At 46.1% G+C, this 16,498-nt stretch overlaps 1 protein-coding gene across 3 annotated transcripts in view; it reads left to right on the forward strand.

The window, feature by feature from the left end:
* Window positions 1-16,498, forward strand: part of ZNF281 (zinc finger protein 281) — a 121,252-nt gene that overhangs the window by 35,318 nt on the left and 69,436 nt on the right. For 2 of the 3 annotated variants that reach the window (XM_063959843.1, XM_063959844.1), the window contains exon 2: window positions 15,165-15,290. The exons of the other annotated variant lie outside the window; for it this stretch is intronic. In XM_063959843.1, coding sequence (XP_063815913.1) covers window positions 15,165-15,290 — 126 coding nt within the window. The remainder of the gene's footprint in view (window positions 1-15,164; window positions 15,291-16,498) is intronic. 3 annotated transcript variants of the gene reach the window in all.

Here is a 16,498-nt window from a genome sequence, read left to right on the forward strand (position 1 = left end):
GACTGACTGTAGGGGGTGTGCGTCGCAATTGAATCGCCCCCTTAAACTCTGTAGACAGTAGATTTGGAGAGCATTTGCATTTGAAGTGCCCCCTTCTATTCATTTTTGTGTTAATAACTCTTGTAAAGTGCATGGTCACCGGTGAGCTCTTAGTTCCTGTATGTCTTCATCTACTGACATCGAACAGTGCGTGATTTTGTGGTTCCAGAAGACACACTGGGAGAACAACTAACCGTTTAAAGTACAGTGAGATTCATGAAATTTTTTTTTATAGGATTATTAAAAAATACTCAAGTAATGAATAAAATTTTTTTTTTATAAAAACAAATGTCAACCCAAACTTGCCCCTTTTGGGGTAGTGAGTTCTATCGTGACCAAAAGACCATCAATAGATGCCCAAACAAAACTTTTCATCTCTTCATGACTGTTTAAAACAATTTAATTGCAAATCCCATATTAAAAGAGAGGCAAACTTTAGACGCTCAAAAGCATGACAATTGAATTGTGACTGTTCATTTGGGCATCTAAAAAACATGTTTGGACAGGAAAAAAGACTCCCAACCGACTTTTCAAACAATTGAATTGCCTCCATAGAGTACTGTGTATGCTGTGAATTTGACATTTTTACCAGGTCTTCCACCAGAGATGAGGTCAATTTATGTGAAAAATGGGAAAAAAAACTAGCAATTTCAAAGTGCTTTAAGAAAAAAAGTAGACATGATAGATAACTCAAAAGTTTGGCAAATCTTTGAGTATATTGCTATTCCCAAACAAAATTACAGCTCTGAAATGTTATTCTTTCCCACTGAAATACTAACCTCTTCCTTTTTTTTTTTTTTTTTTTAATAGAAAATCTGACCATTATCTTTGGCATTAAATTTCAGTCATAATGAAGTGAGGCAGGGAAATGGTTATATGACAATAACATGTAGCTTGAAGTGTGCTGAAAATGTTTCATCCAAACTTTCTAGGACTTTTCTGAGCTGAGTGTGCATTTATCCAAAACCCATACCTCCCAACATGACCCTCTCCAGGAGGGACAGAATGCTTTGCTGTTGGACTTTTCTCTTAATTTACGATTGCCATCACCTGTGCTGAAACACCTTTCTTATCCATTAACCTGGTCAACACAGGTGATGGCAATCATAAATTAGGAGGGAAGTCCAAGAGCAGAGGATTTTGTCCCTCCAGGAGAGGGTCATGTTTGGAGGTACACAAACGTCCGCAACAGTGTTTCCTTTTCTAAGCTAAGTTTGCTGACAACTGGTGGAATAAAACAACTAAAAGTACCCCCCAACATAGTTACTGTAACTTCAACTTGAAAGGTTTGGGGCTTCCTGTCTTCACTTTGGGTATGCAAAGAAGCAAATAAGCCCCATCCCTGTCACTGAAACAAATGCAGCCATTTTTGCAAGCAAAGTAATAGGAAAGAAAGCTTTGTGTTCTATCTTCTGCAACCTGGCACCTATAAAGGGGAGGTCTGCATTACCTACTTCCTAAGGGTTGCTTGGAGGTTTATCACAGTCCATAGACTCCGGTGTACCCCTTGTTTGACAAAGAGGAGTCCTCTCTTTCAAGTTATGTTATCCCTCAGAAGTTATTTTCTGGTTCTTTTCAACAATGTGCCGCTCCCCCCCTTTTTTTTTTTTGCCTGAGTTCCTGAAAGTATAACGAAATACAGATATGTGTGTTGTAATTTTCCAATCTACCCCATCCAGATATCGATAAACAGTCGGGGGTCCTGTCATTTGATGTGGTAAATAGTGTGTGTTTTTTTTTTTTTTTTAATGTTTGTTTATAAGTGGTTTGCCTGGTTGTGGTACCATATTATTCCTACATATTTTGTGTTACTTTTAAACATATTCAAGAAGAAAATTGGGAAAATGCATTATTGATTTTAAGTGCAGATTTTATTGTGGAACCTAGATCTATAATCCTTTTTCACAGTATTGAAAATGTGGCTTAATGCCGAAGTATAAACCATAAATGATTTCTAGGTGGTGATTAGAAAAAACTTCCCTATAGTTTTCTTTCTTGCAATTTGAGTTAGCTGGCGCGACCACACCAAGCCGTGCTTTCCCTGCCACGCTCGCATCTGATACAACAGTGTCACAAGCACTGGCTGCTGGATTGCAAGCACAAGGCAGCTCCCATGCTCAACCTGTCTAACCGACCCCACTGTTGCTGTGGCTAATTTGATTGGTACGTTATCACCGTGCTATTTTTTTCTATTACGTCCTTGAGGATGTTGGGGACACCAAAAGAACCATGGGATATAGACGGATCCGCAGGAGACATGGGCACTTTAAGGCTTTCAAAGGGGCGTGACCTGGCTCCTCCCTCTATATCCCTCCCCAGACTCAGTTTAGAAAATGTGCCCTGCGAGATGGAGGCACTTGGGGGGGAGCTCTTAGAGTTTCTCTGAAAAGACTTAGTGTTAGTTTTTTTTTTTGGGGGGGGAGATCTGCTGGCTACAGACTCCCTGCTTCGTGGGAAAGAGGGGAGAGCAGTCTAGACCCACTTCTTAGTTTCAGGGCTCTCCTGGATGCTCGCTCCCACAGCTTGCCGTCCCCCCTCTTCAAGCCAGAAGTCAGAAGACAGGTGAGTATGTGAGGAAAAGACATCTTCTCTTCAACAAAGACGGCATATAGAGGTACCGCGCAGCATGATTTGCTCAGTGCGCGTCAGGCTCCCGTACTGTGCACACCGCTGGGTGCAGAGGGGGGGGGGTTTGGGGGCGCGCTCCCTGGGGATTTAATAATACCTCATAAATAAGGCTGGCATATCTGTACAGTGCCCTGGCACTGCCCGCAAACCCCTGCCAGGATAAACATGTAAAAATAAGCGGGAAGAAGCGCGCCATGTTGGGGGCGGGCTTCTTCCTCCAGGCTCACTCTGCGCCATTTCCTCCTCCAAGCAGCAGCGCTGGTCCTTCCTCACAGCAGACAAGTACCAGGGGCTATAAAATGAGGGGGGGGGGGGGGGGGGGGGGCAGATTATTTCTAAACAGATGTATAGCGCTGCAGCTCTGTGACACTTGAGGGTGTTTTCAGACCTGCACTTTGGCTCTGGGGTGTGAGCTGGCTCCTTTCCTTTTGTTCCCTCACAGGCTTTTCTTTGGGTGCTCTCAGGGAGACAACATGTCTGAGGCAGAATTTTCCCCTCAGGGGGATAATTTATTGGGGACACCAAATGTTTTGGGGGGGACGGCTGATTGGTAAAATGCTTTAAATGCTAATGTTACACTGTTAAATCAAAAGTTTACTGAATCTGACTCTCAACTGCAGATTTGGAAGAAATCAGTAGATGACGCTTTATTACAAGGGTCACTGAAACGTGTTGTTGACCAATTAGATGACACAGATACCGACACGGACTCTGATACCGGTGCCGATTATGCTGATTCTAGATTATATCCTAAATTGGCTAAGAGTATTCAATATATGATTGTGGCTGTCAGACATATTACGTATTGATGAGGACCCCTTTACACCAGAAACGAGGGTCCTTATTTACGAGGAAAAGAGACGCTCGGTTTCTTTACCTCCTTGTTTTGAACTAAATGACCTTTTTGATGGCATTTGGAATACACCTGATAAGAAATTTCTCATCCCTAATAGGATCAAGGTGGCATACCCCTTTCCCGCAGCTGATGGGGATAAGTGGGAAACACCACCCACAGTAGACAAAGCCCTAGCACGCTTGTCAAAACAGGTAGCGCTCCCTGCAGCTCAGTTGACGACTCTTAAGGAGGCTACTTTAAAAGCTATATTTACTACCACGGGGACGCAGCTTAAACCGCTTATTGCGTCAGCGTGGGTTAGTAGCGCCATTGAAAAATGGGCTGAAAGTTTATCTGCTGATTTAGATACTCTGGATAGGGATAGCATCCTAGTGACGCTTGGTTATATCAGGGACGCGACTGCGTACTTGAAAGAGGCTGCAAGAGATGCTGGCCTCCTGGGGGCTAAGGCTAATGCTATGTTTATTGCGGCTAGGCGTGCGCTATGGACTCCTCAATGGAATGCTGATGCGGATTCCAAGAAAAACATGGAGTCCCTTCCTTTTAAGGGTGGGGAACTGTTTGGTGACGGCCTTACTGATTTAGTATCAGCGGCCACTGCGGGTAAGTCTACTTATTTACCCAATGCTCCTGCGCAACAGAAGAAACCGCACTATCAAATGTAGTCCTTTCGGCCCAACAAATATAGAAAAGGCAGAGGTAACCTCCCGCTTCCTCGAGTTCACAAGAGCAGAAGTCCTCCCCGGCTTCTGCCAAATCCTCCGCATGACGCCGGGTCTCCCCTACAGGAGACTGCACCGGTGGGGGCACGTCTAAGGCTTTTCAGTCAGATTTGGGTTCGCTCGGACCTGGACCCTTGGGTGTTACAAATTGTGACCCAAGGGTACAAACTGGAATTTCAAGACGTCCTCTTCCCCCCCGCCCTTACCAGTTTCGCTTCCAGACAGAGCTCTAGTCTGTGGAGCAATACAAAAGTTATGTCAAAATCAGGTTGTGATCCCGGTCCCCCGGGCGCAACAAGGGGGAATGGTTTTATTCAAGCCTATTTGTAGTGCCGAAGTCGGATAGCTCGGTACGACCAATCCTCAACCTAAAATCTCAAAAAATTTTCCTGAAGAAATTCAAATTCAAGATGGAGTCTCTCCGAGCGGTGATATCCAGCCTGGAGGAGGGGGAATTCATGGTGTCTTTGGACATAAAGGATGCCTACCTTCATGTTCCCATTTATCCCCCTCATCAGCGTTATCTCCGGTTTGCAATCCAGGATACTCATTACCAATTTCAGACGTTGCTGTTTGTCCTGGCCACGGCTCCGAGGATTTTCACAAAAGTCACGGTAGAAATGATGGTTCTCCTCAGAAAAAGAGGAGTTACAATTACCCCGTACTTGGACGATCTCCTGATAAAGGCGAGGTCCACGGAAAAATTGGTACAGGACATTGCACTGTCTGTCGTTTCTACAACAGCTCGGCTGGCTCTTGAACCTGCTGAAATCACACTTAATTCCAACAACACGGTTGGCATTTTTGGGTATGAGTCTGGACACGGTCCAGCTGAGAGTGTACCTCCCTCCGGAGAAAGCACTGGAAATTCAGAGTTTGGTAAAACTCATTCTGAAACTACCAACTGTCTCCATTTATCAATGCATTCGATTGCTGGGGAAGATGGTGGTGGCATAAGAGGCCCTCCAATTCGGGAGGTTCCATTGCCAGAGTGTTTCAGTGGGACCTGTTGGACAAATGGTCCGGATCCCACCTTCATATGCACCGGAGGATAGTTCTATCCCCCAACACCAGAATCTCACTCCTGTGGTGGCTACACAGCTCTCACCTCTTAGAAGGACGCAGATTCGGGATCCAAGACTGGATCCTAGTGACCACAGATGCAAGTCTCCGGGGTTTGGGAGCAGTCGCACAAGGGGTGACCTTCCAAGGAAGATGGTCAAGTCAGGAAACTCTTCACATAAACGTGCTGGAGTTGAGGGCCATTTACAACGGCCTTCTACAAGCGGAGCATCTTCTTCGAAACCGGCCTGTCCTGATCCAATCGGACAATGGGACAATGGGACAGCAGTAGCGTACATAAACCACCAAGGCGGCACAAAGAGCAGAACAGCAAGGGCAGAAGCCACAAGGATTCTTCGCTGGGCAGAGACTCTGGTAAGCGCTCTGTCAGCAATATTCCTTTCGGGAGTGGACAACTGGGAAGCAGACTTCCTCAGCAGACACCATCTACATCCAGGGGAGTGGGGCCTCCATCAGGAGGTCTTCACTCTAATCACCAATCTTTGGGGAATTCCCCACATAGACATGATCGCGTCCCGCCACAACAAAAAACTACTAATGTATTGTTCCCGGTCCAGGAACCCTTAGGCGGTGGCAGTGGATGCACTGACGTCTCGTTTCCCTCCGCTTCCTCTCATTCCAAAGGTTTGGAGAATCCTAAGAAAATCACAGATTCCAGCGCTCCTTGTAGTTCCAGACTGGCCAAGGAGAATTTGGTACCAGGATCTTCAGGAGTTGTTAGTCGAAGATCCATGGCCTCTTCCTCTTCGTAAGGATCTGCTGCGGCTGGGGCCGTTAGTCTATCAAGACTTACAGCGGCTACGTTTGACGGCATGGCGGTTGAATGCCAGATTTTAGCCCGTAAGGGTATTCTCGATGAAGTCACTCTTATTCTTGCTAGGAAGGGTGTGACGTCGAAACACTATCACCGTATTTGGAGGAAATATATTTCCTGGTGCGAGTCCAAGAAAGCTCCAGTGGAAAAGTTTGACGATGGACGTTTTCTCCATTTTCTACAAAATGGAGTGGATGCGGGCCTTGAATTAGGCTCCATAAAAGTGCAGATTTCTGCTTTGTCAATTTTCTTTCAGAAACAATTGGCCTCACTTCCTGAGGTGCAGACCTTTGTAAAAGGGGTCCTGCACATCCAACCTCCTTTTGTGCCACCTGTGGCACCTTGGGATCTTAATGTGGTTTTAACATTCCTAAAATCACATTGGTTTGAACCTTTAAGTAAAGTGGAGTTGAAATTTCTCACTTGGAAGGTTGTCATTTTGTAAGCATTGGCATCCGCAAGGCGGGTGTCTGAATTGGCGGCCTTGTCTCACAAGAGCCCTTATTTGATCTTCCACGAGGATAGGGCAGAATTGAGAACTCTGCAACAATTTCTGCCAAAGGTGGTTTCCTCTTTTCATATTAACCAACCTATTGTGGTGCCAGTGGCTACTGGCACTTTGGCTGAGGAAGAGTCTCTGGATGTCGTCAGAGCTTTGAAAATTTACGTTGCCAGAATGGCTCCAGTTAGGAAAACAGAGTCTCTGTTTGTGTTATATGCTCCCAATAAACTTGGGTATCCTGCTTCCAAGCAGACCATTGCCCGCTGGATATGTCACACGATTCAGCAGGCTCATTCCACGGCAAGTTTGCCGTTACCTAAATCGGTAAAAGCCCATTCCACTAGAAAGGTGGGCTCGTCCTGGCCGGCTTCCCGGGGTGTCTCGGCATTACAACTTTGCCGAGCAGCTACTTGGTCGGGGTCAAACACGTTTGCTAAGTTTTACAAGTTTGATACCTTGGCCGATGAAGACCTAAAGTTTGGTCAATCGGTGCTGCAGAGTCGTCCGCACTCTCCCGCCCGTTATAGAGCTTTGGTATGATCCCATGGTTCTTTTGGTGTCCCCAACATCCTCAAGGACGTAATAGAAAACAGGATTTTAATACCTACCGGTAAATCCTTTTCTATAAGTCCGTAGAGGATGTTGGGCGCCCGTCCCAGTGCGTACTGTATCTGCAGTTTAGTTCTGGTTATACACATATTGTGTTATGGTTTCTTCAGCTTGTTACTGAATTTTGTTCATGTCCGTTGGCATATGTTCAGTTGAATGCCATGTTATTCGGCATGTTTATGGCGTGAGCTGGTATAATGCTCACCTTGTTTAAGTCCTTTCCTCAAAATGTCCATCTCTCCGGGCACAGTTCCAAACTGAGTCTGGGGAGGGATATAGAGGGAGGAGCCAGGTCACGCCCCTTTGAAAGTCTTAAAGTGTCCATGTCTCCTGCGGATCAGTCTATATCCCATGGTTCTTTTGGTGTCCCCAACATCCCCTACGGACTTATAGAAAAGGATTTACCGATAGGTATTAAAATCCTGTTATCACTCTCCAAGGCTTGATAAACCTGGGCAATAGATTGTAAACTTTGGAATGTGTGTGTGTGTGTGCTATATAAATAAATTTGTGTAATTTTTTTAAAATTTTATTTATTTTTCTGCTGCGGGGTACACTGGGCTCCACAAGGATAGACATTGGGGTGTAGAGTAGGATCTTGATCCAAAGCACCAACAGGCTCAAAAGCTTCCCAAGATGCATAGCGCCGCCTCCAATATCACCCCGCCTCCGTGCACAGGAGCTCAGTTTGTAGTTGGTGCTTGCAGTGCAAGCATGTAACAGGAAGAGCTCAGCAGCTCTATAAAAGCTTTTTCTGAGGAAAAAAGAAGACTCCATCTCTCCCCAGTGGCGCTGTACACTGGTTGCCGGGTACCTACAGCGGAGGCTTCGGTTTTCTTCACCTTAGACACACACGGCTGGGGCTCTCCAGGATCGCGTGGCCGCGCTGCCGGAGGTGGTAAGTGGGTCCCGCTTGCGGGAACCGGTCGTTATCGCGATCCGGCGCGGTCAGTGGGAGGCGGGCCGCGTGTGCTGGCGGTGGACACTGTGGTAGTACAGGCGATCCCACTAGATCACAAAGGCATGGGCGCAGGTCAGGTTTTCTCTCGAAACCGGTTTTATATTGCCCACAGTACCCGGTGGTTTTGCCAGCAGAGGGGATGAGGCTTAGACCTGAAGCCCCTCCCCCAGCCCTAGGGCACCATTTCCAGCAAGTGTTCCCGCCCTGGAGCTGCATTTCTGTCTTTTCCTCACTCTCTGTCAATGTCTGCGGCGCCATTGTTCCTCAGCTCACTGTTCCTGGGACTGCTTGGGCAAATCCTCCTATGTAAAGCCGCCTGGTTGTCAGCGCTGTGACTTTACATGACACTTAAGTATTCTACCTGCCTTTTTAGACAGTGATAGTTAAGAGAGTGCATTTAGTCAGGGTTTTATAGTACAATTACCTTGTGATATACATCCAGTTCTTACTGTATACTGTTATATCTATTCTTATATAGCTGTGTAAGCTAGTCCAGTGCAGTATTGTAAGTAAAAACCTCTGCATTGTACAAACTGTGACTTTCTGTGTGTGCATTTGATAGCTGAGTGGTGTCCATTTTGGGTCTTTCACTCAACTTGCTATCCCTATATTCCATAACCTGATATACTGTATTACGTATTTTTCTCTGATTTAGTCACCATATCTCTCCTTTATCTCTGCTAGTGCTGACTACACTGCGCAGGGGTTTGGGTTTAGAGGTATAGTGCTGCTGATAATTGTACTGTGTTACCTCATACTGCAAGTTATATCATGTCTGCTTCTGAGGGTAACGGTTCTGGGGCGGAACACGCTGCTGGTGTTGCTGAAGCCACAGACCCATATGAGGAGAATATAGCCGCTGTGGGCTCTGGTTCTGGGGGCTCCTTGCCCCCCAGTGGGACTGTGGCAGCGGAGGCACATACTGACCCACCGTGGGCCGCTTTTTCCACGCTTCTGCATGCGCTAGTTCATAAACTAACACACCCTATGGGACCCCCAATGCCGGTACAACCGTATGTGGTCCCTGCAGCTAACCCGCCGTGGGCGGACGATTTATCGGGTCAATTAAAGAAGTAGAACCAGTACTTGGCTACTAAAAAGTCTGACCAACGCCCGTCTAAGTCCAAGAGGTCCTCTAAGCGAGCGCTTGTCTCCTCACAATCCACTGCTGTCACTGACAACTCGTCTGATGAAGACGGCACATATACTGACCCCACAGGTTCTGGCTCAGATACTGCTGATGGGGAGGGTAGTTCACATGTGGATGTTCCTGATCTTTTGGAGGCTATTAAGTTAATTCTGCAGATTACGGATGATCCCGAGCCATCCGTCCCTCCTAAGAAACCAGATAGGTTCAAGCGTCAGACGGTGGTTAAACAAGTTTTACCTCACTCTGATCACCTAGTGAATATACGTCAGGAACCCTGGGAAAACACGGGTACGAAGTTTGTGCCTCAAAAGAAGATGCTGGCTCGCTATACCCTCGCGCCAGAGCTGTCTAAGAATTGGGAAACGCCTCTGCCAGTGGACTCACATGTGGCTAGGATGGTGATTTCCTCAGCTCTACCTGTCACTACCCTCACGTCTCTAAAAGAGCCTACGGATAAATGTGTAGAGGGTTGTCTGAAAGCGATTAACACCCTCACGGGTGCTGCACAAAGGCCCACTATTGCAGCTACATGGGCTGCCAAGGCTATTGAAGCATGGGCCTTGGAGTTAGAAGCGGAAATATCCTCTAACCATGCTAGAGAATACTTGTCATATATTGTCACAGCTTCTCGATATATTAAAGAGGCGGCTTCTGATGCCGGTATCCTAGCAGCCAAGGCCTCTACTACGTCAGTCCTGGCTCGCCGGATATTGTGGCTGAGATCCTGGTCTGTGGATCTGGACTCTAGAAAAACCCTGGAGGTACTCCCTTTCAAGGGAGATATTCTGTTTGGAGAGGACTTAAATAAGATAGTGGCTGACTTGGCTACTGCCAAAACTGCCTGTCTGCCTAATACCTCTCCTTCTGTGTCGAAGGCTAAAGGTACGTCCTTTCGCCCCTTTCGTCCTTCAGGTAAAGCAAAAGGTTAGGCGTACCATAAGCAGACCCGCACTTCCAAACCTGGTAAGCCAAAGCCCAGAAGAGCCTGGGCTGCCCGTCAGCCAGCTGCCAAGACCGATAAGCCTGCCGCATGACGGGGCGGGCCTCCCCCTGGGGGATCGGCTTCTAGGGTATACCCGGGAATGGTTGAAGACCACTTCAGATGCCTGGGTACGGGAAGTCGTCACTCGAGGTTACGCCATAGCCTTCAAAAACCAACCCCCTCATCGATTTTGCCAGACAGACGTCCCTTTGGACCAGACAAAGGCAAAATTTCTACACTCGGTGGTACAGACCCTCCTGGATACAGGAGTCTTAGTACAGGTGCCTCTTGCTCAGAGGGGCCGGGGGTACTATTCCCCGCTGTTTCTAGTCCCGAAACCGAATGGGTCCTCCCGGCCCATTCTCAACCTCAAGGCATTGAACAGGTTTGTGAAGGTTTCCAAGTTCCGTATGGGAACCCTTCGCTCTATAGTTCTGGCCTTGGAACCTGGGGACTACATGGTCTCCCCGGTCATACAGGATGCTTACCTGCATATTCCTATAGCAGTGTCACATCAACAATACCTGAGGTTTGCTATTGGCAACATCCATTACCAGTTTCGGGCATTACCTTTTGGTTTAACTACTGCACCGCGAGTCTTCACCAAAGTTATGGCGGTGATGACGGTGGTACTCCGCCGTCAAGGGGTCAGGATACTGCCATATCTGGACGACTTGTTAATCCTGGCAAATTCCCCATATCTTCTCCTACGTCATCTGGATATGACGGTCCGGTTTCTACAAGCCCACGGGTGGCTCATCAACTGGAAGAAATCCTCCCTGGTCCCTGCTCAGAGCATGGTGCACCTGGGAGCGCTGTTGGACACTTACAACCAGAGGTTGTTCTTGTCTCAGGAGAAAGTCCTGAAGCTTCAGGACAGTATTCGTTGCTTCCTTTTTCATCCACAAGTGTTGATACATTCGGCAATGCAGGTGCTGGGCCTCATGGTATCAGCATTCGACATGGTTGAGTATGCTCAATTCCATTCTCGCCCCCTCCAGAGGCTGATTCTAGCCAAGTGGGATGGCCCGCCTCACCGTATCAGATCTCACATGATCTTATTGACTCCAGACGTCCGTCTGTCGCTGCTTTGATGTCTCCGGGACCAACAATTGTGCAGGGGTCGTCCCTTCTGGATATCCAACTGGGTCCTGTTGATGACAGATGCCAGTCTAAGAGGTTGGGGCGCGGTGCTGGAGCAGCACTCCCTTCAGGGTCGGTGGACCAAGGAGGAATCTCTCCTCTCGATAAACATTCTGGAATTGCGGGCGGTCTTCAATGCGTTGAACCTGGCCCAGCATTTAATTCAGTACATTCGGACAACGCCACCACAGTGGCTTACATAAATCATCAAGGCGGCACTCGAAGCCGTTTGGCAATGAAGGAAGTCTCACGGATTCTACGTTGGGCGGAACGCCATCTACCGGCCATATCGGCAATATTCATTCCGGGAGTCCTGAATTGGGAAGCGGACTTTCTCAGTCATCAGGACGTACATGCCGGCGAATGGGGCCTCCATCCAGAAGTGTTTCAACTCCTCGTGGAAAAGTGGGGTCTTCCAGATGTGGATCTGATGGCGTCTCGACACAATCACAAGGTTCCGGTCTTCGGAGCAAGAACAAGGGATCCTCAATCAGCATTCGTGGATGCGCTAGTGGTGCCGTGGAGGTTTCGGCTGCCGTTCGTGTTCCCTCCGGTGTCACTCCTGCCCAGGGTAATTCGGAAGTTCAAGCAAGAAAAAGAAAATCTGCTTCTCATAGCTCTGGCGTGTCCCAGACGGCACTGGTTCTCAGACCTGCAGGGCCTGTCGTCAGAGCGTCCAATTCTACTTCCACAACGCCCAGACCTCCTCGTTCAGGGCCCCTGTGTCTACCAGGACCTAGCCCGACTGTCTTTGACGGCGTGGCTCTTGAAGCTTCCGTCTTGAGGGCTCAGGGTTTTTCTGAAGAGGTCATTAAAACTATGTTGCGGGCCCGGAAACCGGCTTCTGCTCGGATTTACCATAGGGTCTGGCATTCCTACTTTGTTTGGTGCGCATCTAACAATTATGACGCTTCCAAGTTTACTACAGCCAAGCTTTTGGCTTTTCTGCAGCAAGGCCTAGAGTTAGGCCTGCGTCTGGCCTCCCTGAAGGTTCATGTTTCTGCTTTGTCGGTGTGGTTTCAGAGAGAAATTGCGACTTTGCCTGATGTTCATACTTTCACTCAAGGTGTGTTGCGTATCCAACCTCCCTATGTCCCGCCTGTGGCTCCTTGGGACTTGTCGGTGGTTTTGGAGGCGTTGCAGGAACCTTCATTTGAACCCCTTGGTTCAGCTGACCTTAAGTGGCTTTCCTTTAAGGTGGTGTTCTTGCTGGCTATTGCCTCTGCTAGAAGAGTGTCGGATCTGGGTGCCTTGTCTTGTAGTTCCCCATATCTGATTTTTCACCGTGACCGGGCGGCTCTTAGGACTCGTCCCGGTTATTTACCTAAGGTGGTTTCTTCGTTCCACCTTAATCAGGAGATTGTGGTTCCGGCCTTTGTCTCTCCTGATTTGTCTCCCAAAGAGCGGTCTATGGATGTAGTACGGGCTCTCCGTATCTATGTGAAGAGAACTGCTTCTGTTAGGAAATCTGATTCTCTCTTTATTCTGTTTTGGATTTCACAAACGGGGCTGGCCTGCTCACAAGCAGACTTTGGCCAGATGGATTAGAATTGTGATTGCACATGCTTATGTGAAGGCTGGTCTGTCTGCTCCTGCTCACATTACGGCCCATTCTACTCGGTCTGTTGGACCTTGTTGGTCGGCCCGCCGTGGTGCGACCCTTGAACAATTGTGCATGGCGGCTACGTGGTCCTCAGTGAACACTTTAATTAGGTTCTATGCCTTCGATACCGCAGCTTCCCAGGATACTTCCTTTGGACGCCGGGTTCTTGTGCCCGCTACTGTGCGTCCTCTCCCATAAGGAACTGCTTTACTACATCCCCAATGTCTATCCTTGTGGAGCCCAGTGTACCCCACAGCAGAAAACGAGTTTTATTGTAAGAACTTGCCTTTGTTAAAACTCTTTCTGCGAGGTACACTGGGCTCCACAAGGCGCCCACCCTGACGCACTTAGATTCTTTGGGTTGGTATTGCATTAGCCGCTGACACTTCTCCTGTCGGGAGAGTATGGTGTTTGTGGCAACTGGCAGTTGTCGTCTCTTTTGCTTGCTACTGCATTGGGGGCTGGTTAACAAAACTGAGCTCCTGTGCACGGAGGCGGGGTGATAAAGGAGGCGGCGCTATGCATCTTGGGAAGAATGTCAAAGCTTTTGAGCCTGTTGGTGCTTCGGATCAAGATCCTACTCTACACCACAATGTCTATCCTTGTGGAGCCCAGTGTACCTCGCAGAAACAGTTTTAACAAAGGTAAGTTCTTACCATAAAACTCGTTATTTTTTATCACAGTGAATGTCAACATAACTGGATTTATTGAATGATCAAATTATGTAAATAACTGTTTAACTCAGATTAGGTATGATTTTATTAACAAATCTGCACGTTTCTTAAGATTATACTGAATCACGTTTTTAAATAGAGATTTACAGAATAAAATCATAATTTTAGCAGTTTTTGGATAGAATTAATAAAAAAGCATTTTTGCCCACTTAAGTAACGCAGATAAAAAATAAGCAAACTCATGCTTATTTCTGGAAATTTGTAGTCTAGAAACAAAACTATATTGTAAATCCTGCATAAATAATTACCGGTATTGATGATTGAATGTGACAAGGCGATAATGTTTAAAAATGGGCTAATTGGCTCAGCAGCAAAGGGTTATATTTGTATTTTTACATATATTTGGAGTATCCCTAAGGGGGATATTCAATTGTTTGAAAAGTCAGTCGGGTGTCTGTTTTTTCCTGTCTATTAGATAGGAAAAAACAGACACCCGACTGACTTCACAAACAATTGAATTCCCCTCAATATGTCTAATCAGTACTTAATCTGCTTATTTCTTCATACATACATACATACATACATACATACATACATACATACATACATACATACATACATACTTACATACATACATACACATATATATATATATATATATATATATATATATATATATATATATATTTTCTTTAACAGTATCTTTTAGGTTCAATTTTTGATACCTAATATACAGTACACTTGGTTTCATTTTAGGCACCCAGATAATATATGAACCAAATGTTGAGAAACTATAGCTCTTGTACAAGCTTTCTCAAAGGCCAATGGGCACATAAGGTGTGATTCAGTTGTTTTCCCCTGCGGCTACCACTATGGGGTGCAAAACAGAGCAATTCAATTGTAGCTCCATTTGTGCACCCTTTAGTCGTGGGAGAGACCTTTCTTTTTCACTGCCTCCTGAGGTGGTGAGCTAGAAATGCGCAAAAAGTCCATGGTTTGGGCGCACTAGACTGCAGTAGCTTCTATTAATGGTTAAACCCTATTTGGGCTTTTAGAGAATAATGGTCGCCCAATCAGAGCAACAATTGAATTGATGGGTGCCGGAAAAAAACATTTGAACCCCCATATGGTTTTTTTTTTATTTACACATTTTTCAACAATACTATACATGGTTCACATTAGTATGCAAAAAATAAGCACATTTTGAACAAGGCAATGGTTTTTGTTTTAAATACGGTTTCTAAAATCATTACTCTAGTACTTTATATAAAATATGTGAAACTAGTTAATTGTAGTCCTACTACATATAGGTAGACTGTTATTCACTATATCTTAGATTAAGAGTGCTAATGGCTCAACCAGTATTTTAAGCCTAATCCTACACATATCTTCTCACAGCTGTTAATAAGAACCGAAAAAAATGGCTGCGTTCCAAAACAGAGTCCATCCATGAAGAAGACCAGGCGTCCAAGCTCAGAAGCTCAGGAATCAAAATCCAAACGCAGGCGGACTGACTCTTCTAAAGTAAGAGCCTTATTGTGCTCGCGTGGGCTTCTTACTCCTGAAGCATTTTGGTATTTTAATTTATTTTTGTGCCCGCTAAAATTTTCACTTAGTTTCCTATGCTGGAATGGCTTGTCTTTTCTTTAGTCTAAGGTACTTTGCTGTCTGATAAGGTTTTGCATATGTGTGTTTGATACTGCTTGCAATTAGTCTAATACAGGTTGTGTTCACCTTTTATATGTAGTTGTAAATCGTAATTGCCGCCTTAAGGACTGATTCAGGGGTGGAGGCAATTGTATTCACAACTGCGTAGTCATATGCAATGTTACTGCAAATATATTCTTCATGCCACAGCCGCTGGAATGTAAAGATGCCCTCCGTCTGCATATCTGCGCCATTTGTGCACAAGGTCACAACACACCATCAAACTTCTCAGCAGCCATGTGGCTAGTCAGAATGTTTGTTTGGAACTTAGCTGACTGGGACATTGCAGCTGCGTACTGATGCTGGCTGAAACATGCCTGTGTTTGACCAGCCAACCCCCATTACCTCCCATAAATTCTTCCGCAGCAAGATCTAAGTCCATCTTATCGCATGCTGGGGGTCGCCCAGCACAGGGCAAGACCGTCCAGCATGTGTGGTGCTCCACCCTGCAATGCGTTTGCAATTTAATTGCGAACGCATCGATTTGAGGTCGACTCCTGCCTGGCTACGCTGGCAGGCGGTACAGCAACTTTTTTTGTTCTGCGGTCGGTGCGCATACTCTGGATGCAGCTGCGTCGTACAGACGCGTGGCTGCGTCTAGGTCAGAATAGCACCCCTTGTTCGCTGTACTGTGCATGTTTACATCAAAAACTGTGATAAGCCTATCTTTTTACAGAGTTATAAATTGCACACACAACATACTGTGGTGACATGTTAGACTCTGCAATTCACGGGCACACCTGAGAAGTTATTGATTTCTGTTTGAAGCTGTGATAACCTCTTTTCCGTCAAATGATGGACACTGATTATCACTTTTTCATAAGACGCTTGTCTTTTAAATTTGCTTTTTAACATTACAATAATTAAATCAAATAAGCAACATTTTCTATACTCGTAAAAAAATTTTTTTTGCAAGTATCCCCTTGATTTTCTTTAGCAGCGTTAAATCAATTTTAGATCAATTATATTGGCAACAGCTTATTAAATATAATGCTGAAGCATAAATCGACAACCTTTTAAAGTAT

The sequence above is a fragment of the Pseudophryne corroboree genome, chromosome 3, assembly GCF_028390025.1.
Source record: "Pseudophryne corroboree isolate aPseCor3 chromosome 3, aPseCor3.hap2, whole genome shotgun sequence".
Classification (NCBI taxonomy): Eukaryota; Metazoa; Chordata; class Amphibia; order Anura; family Myobatrachidae; genus Pseudophryne; species Pseudophryne corroboree.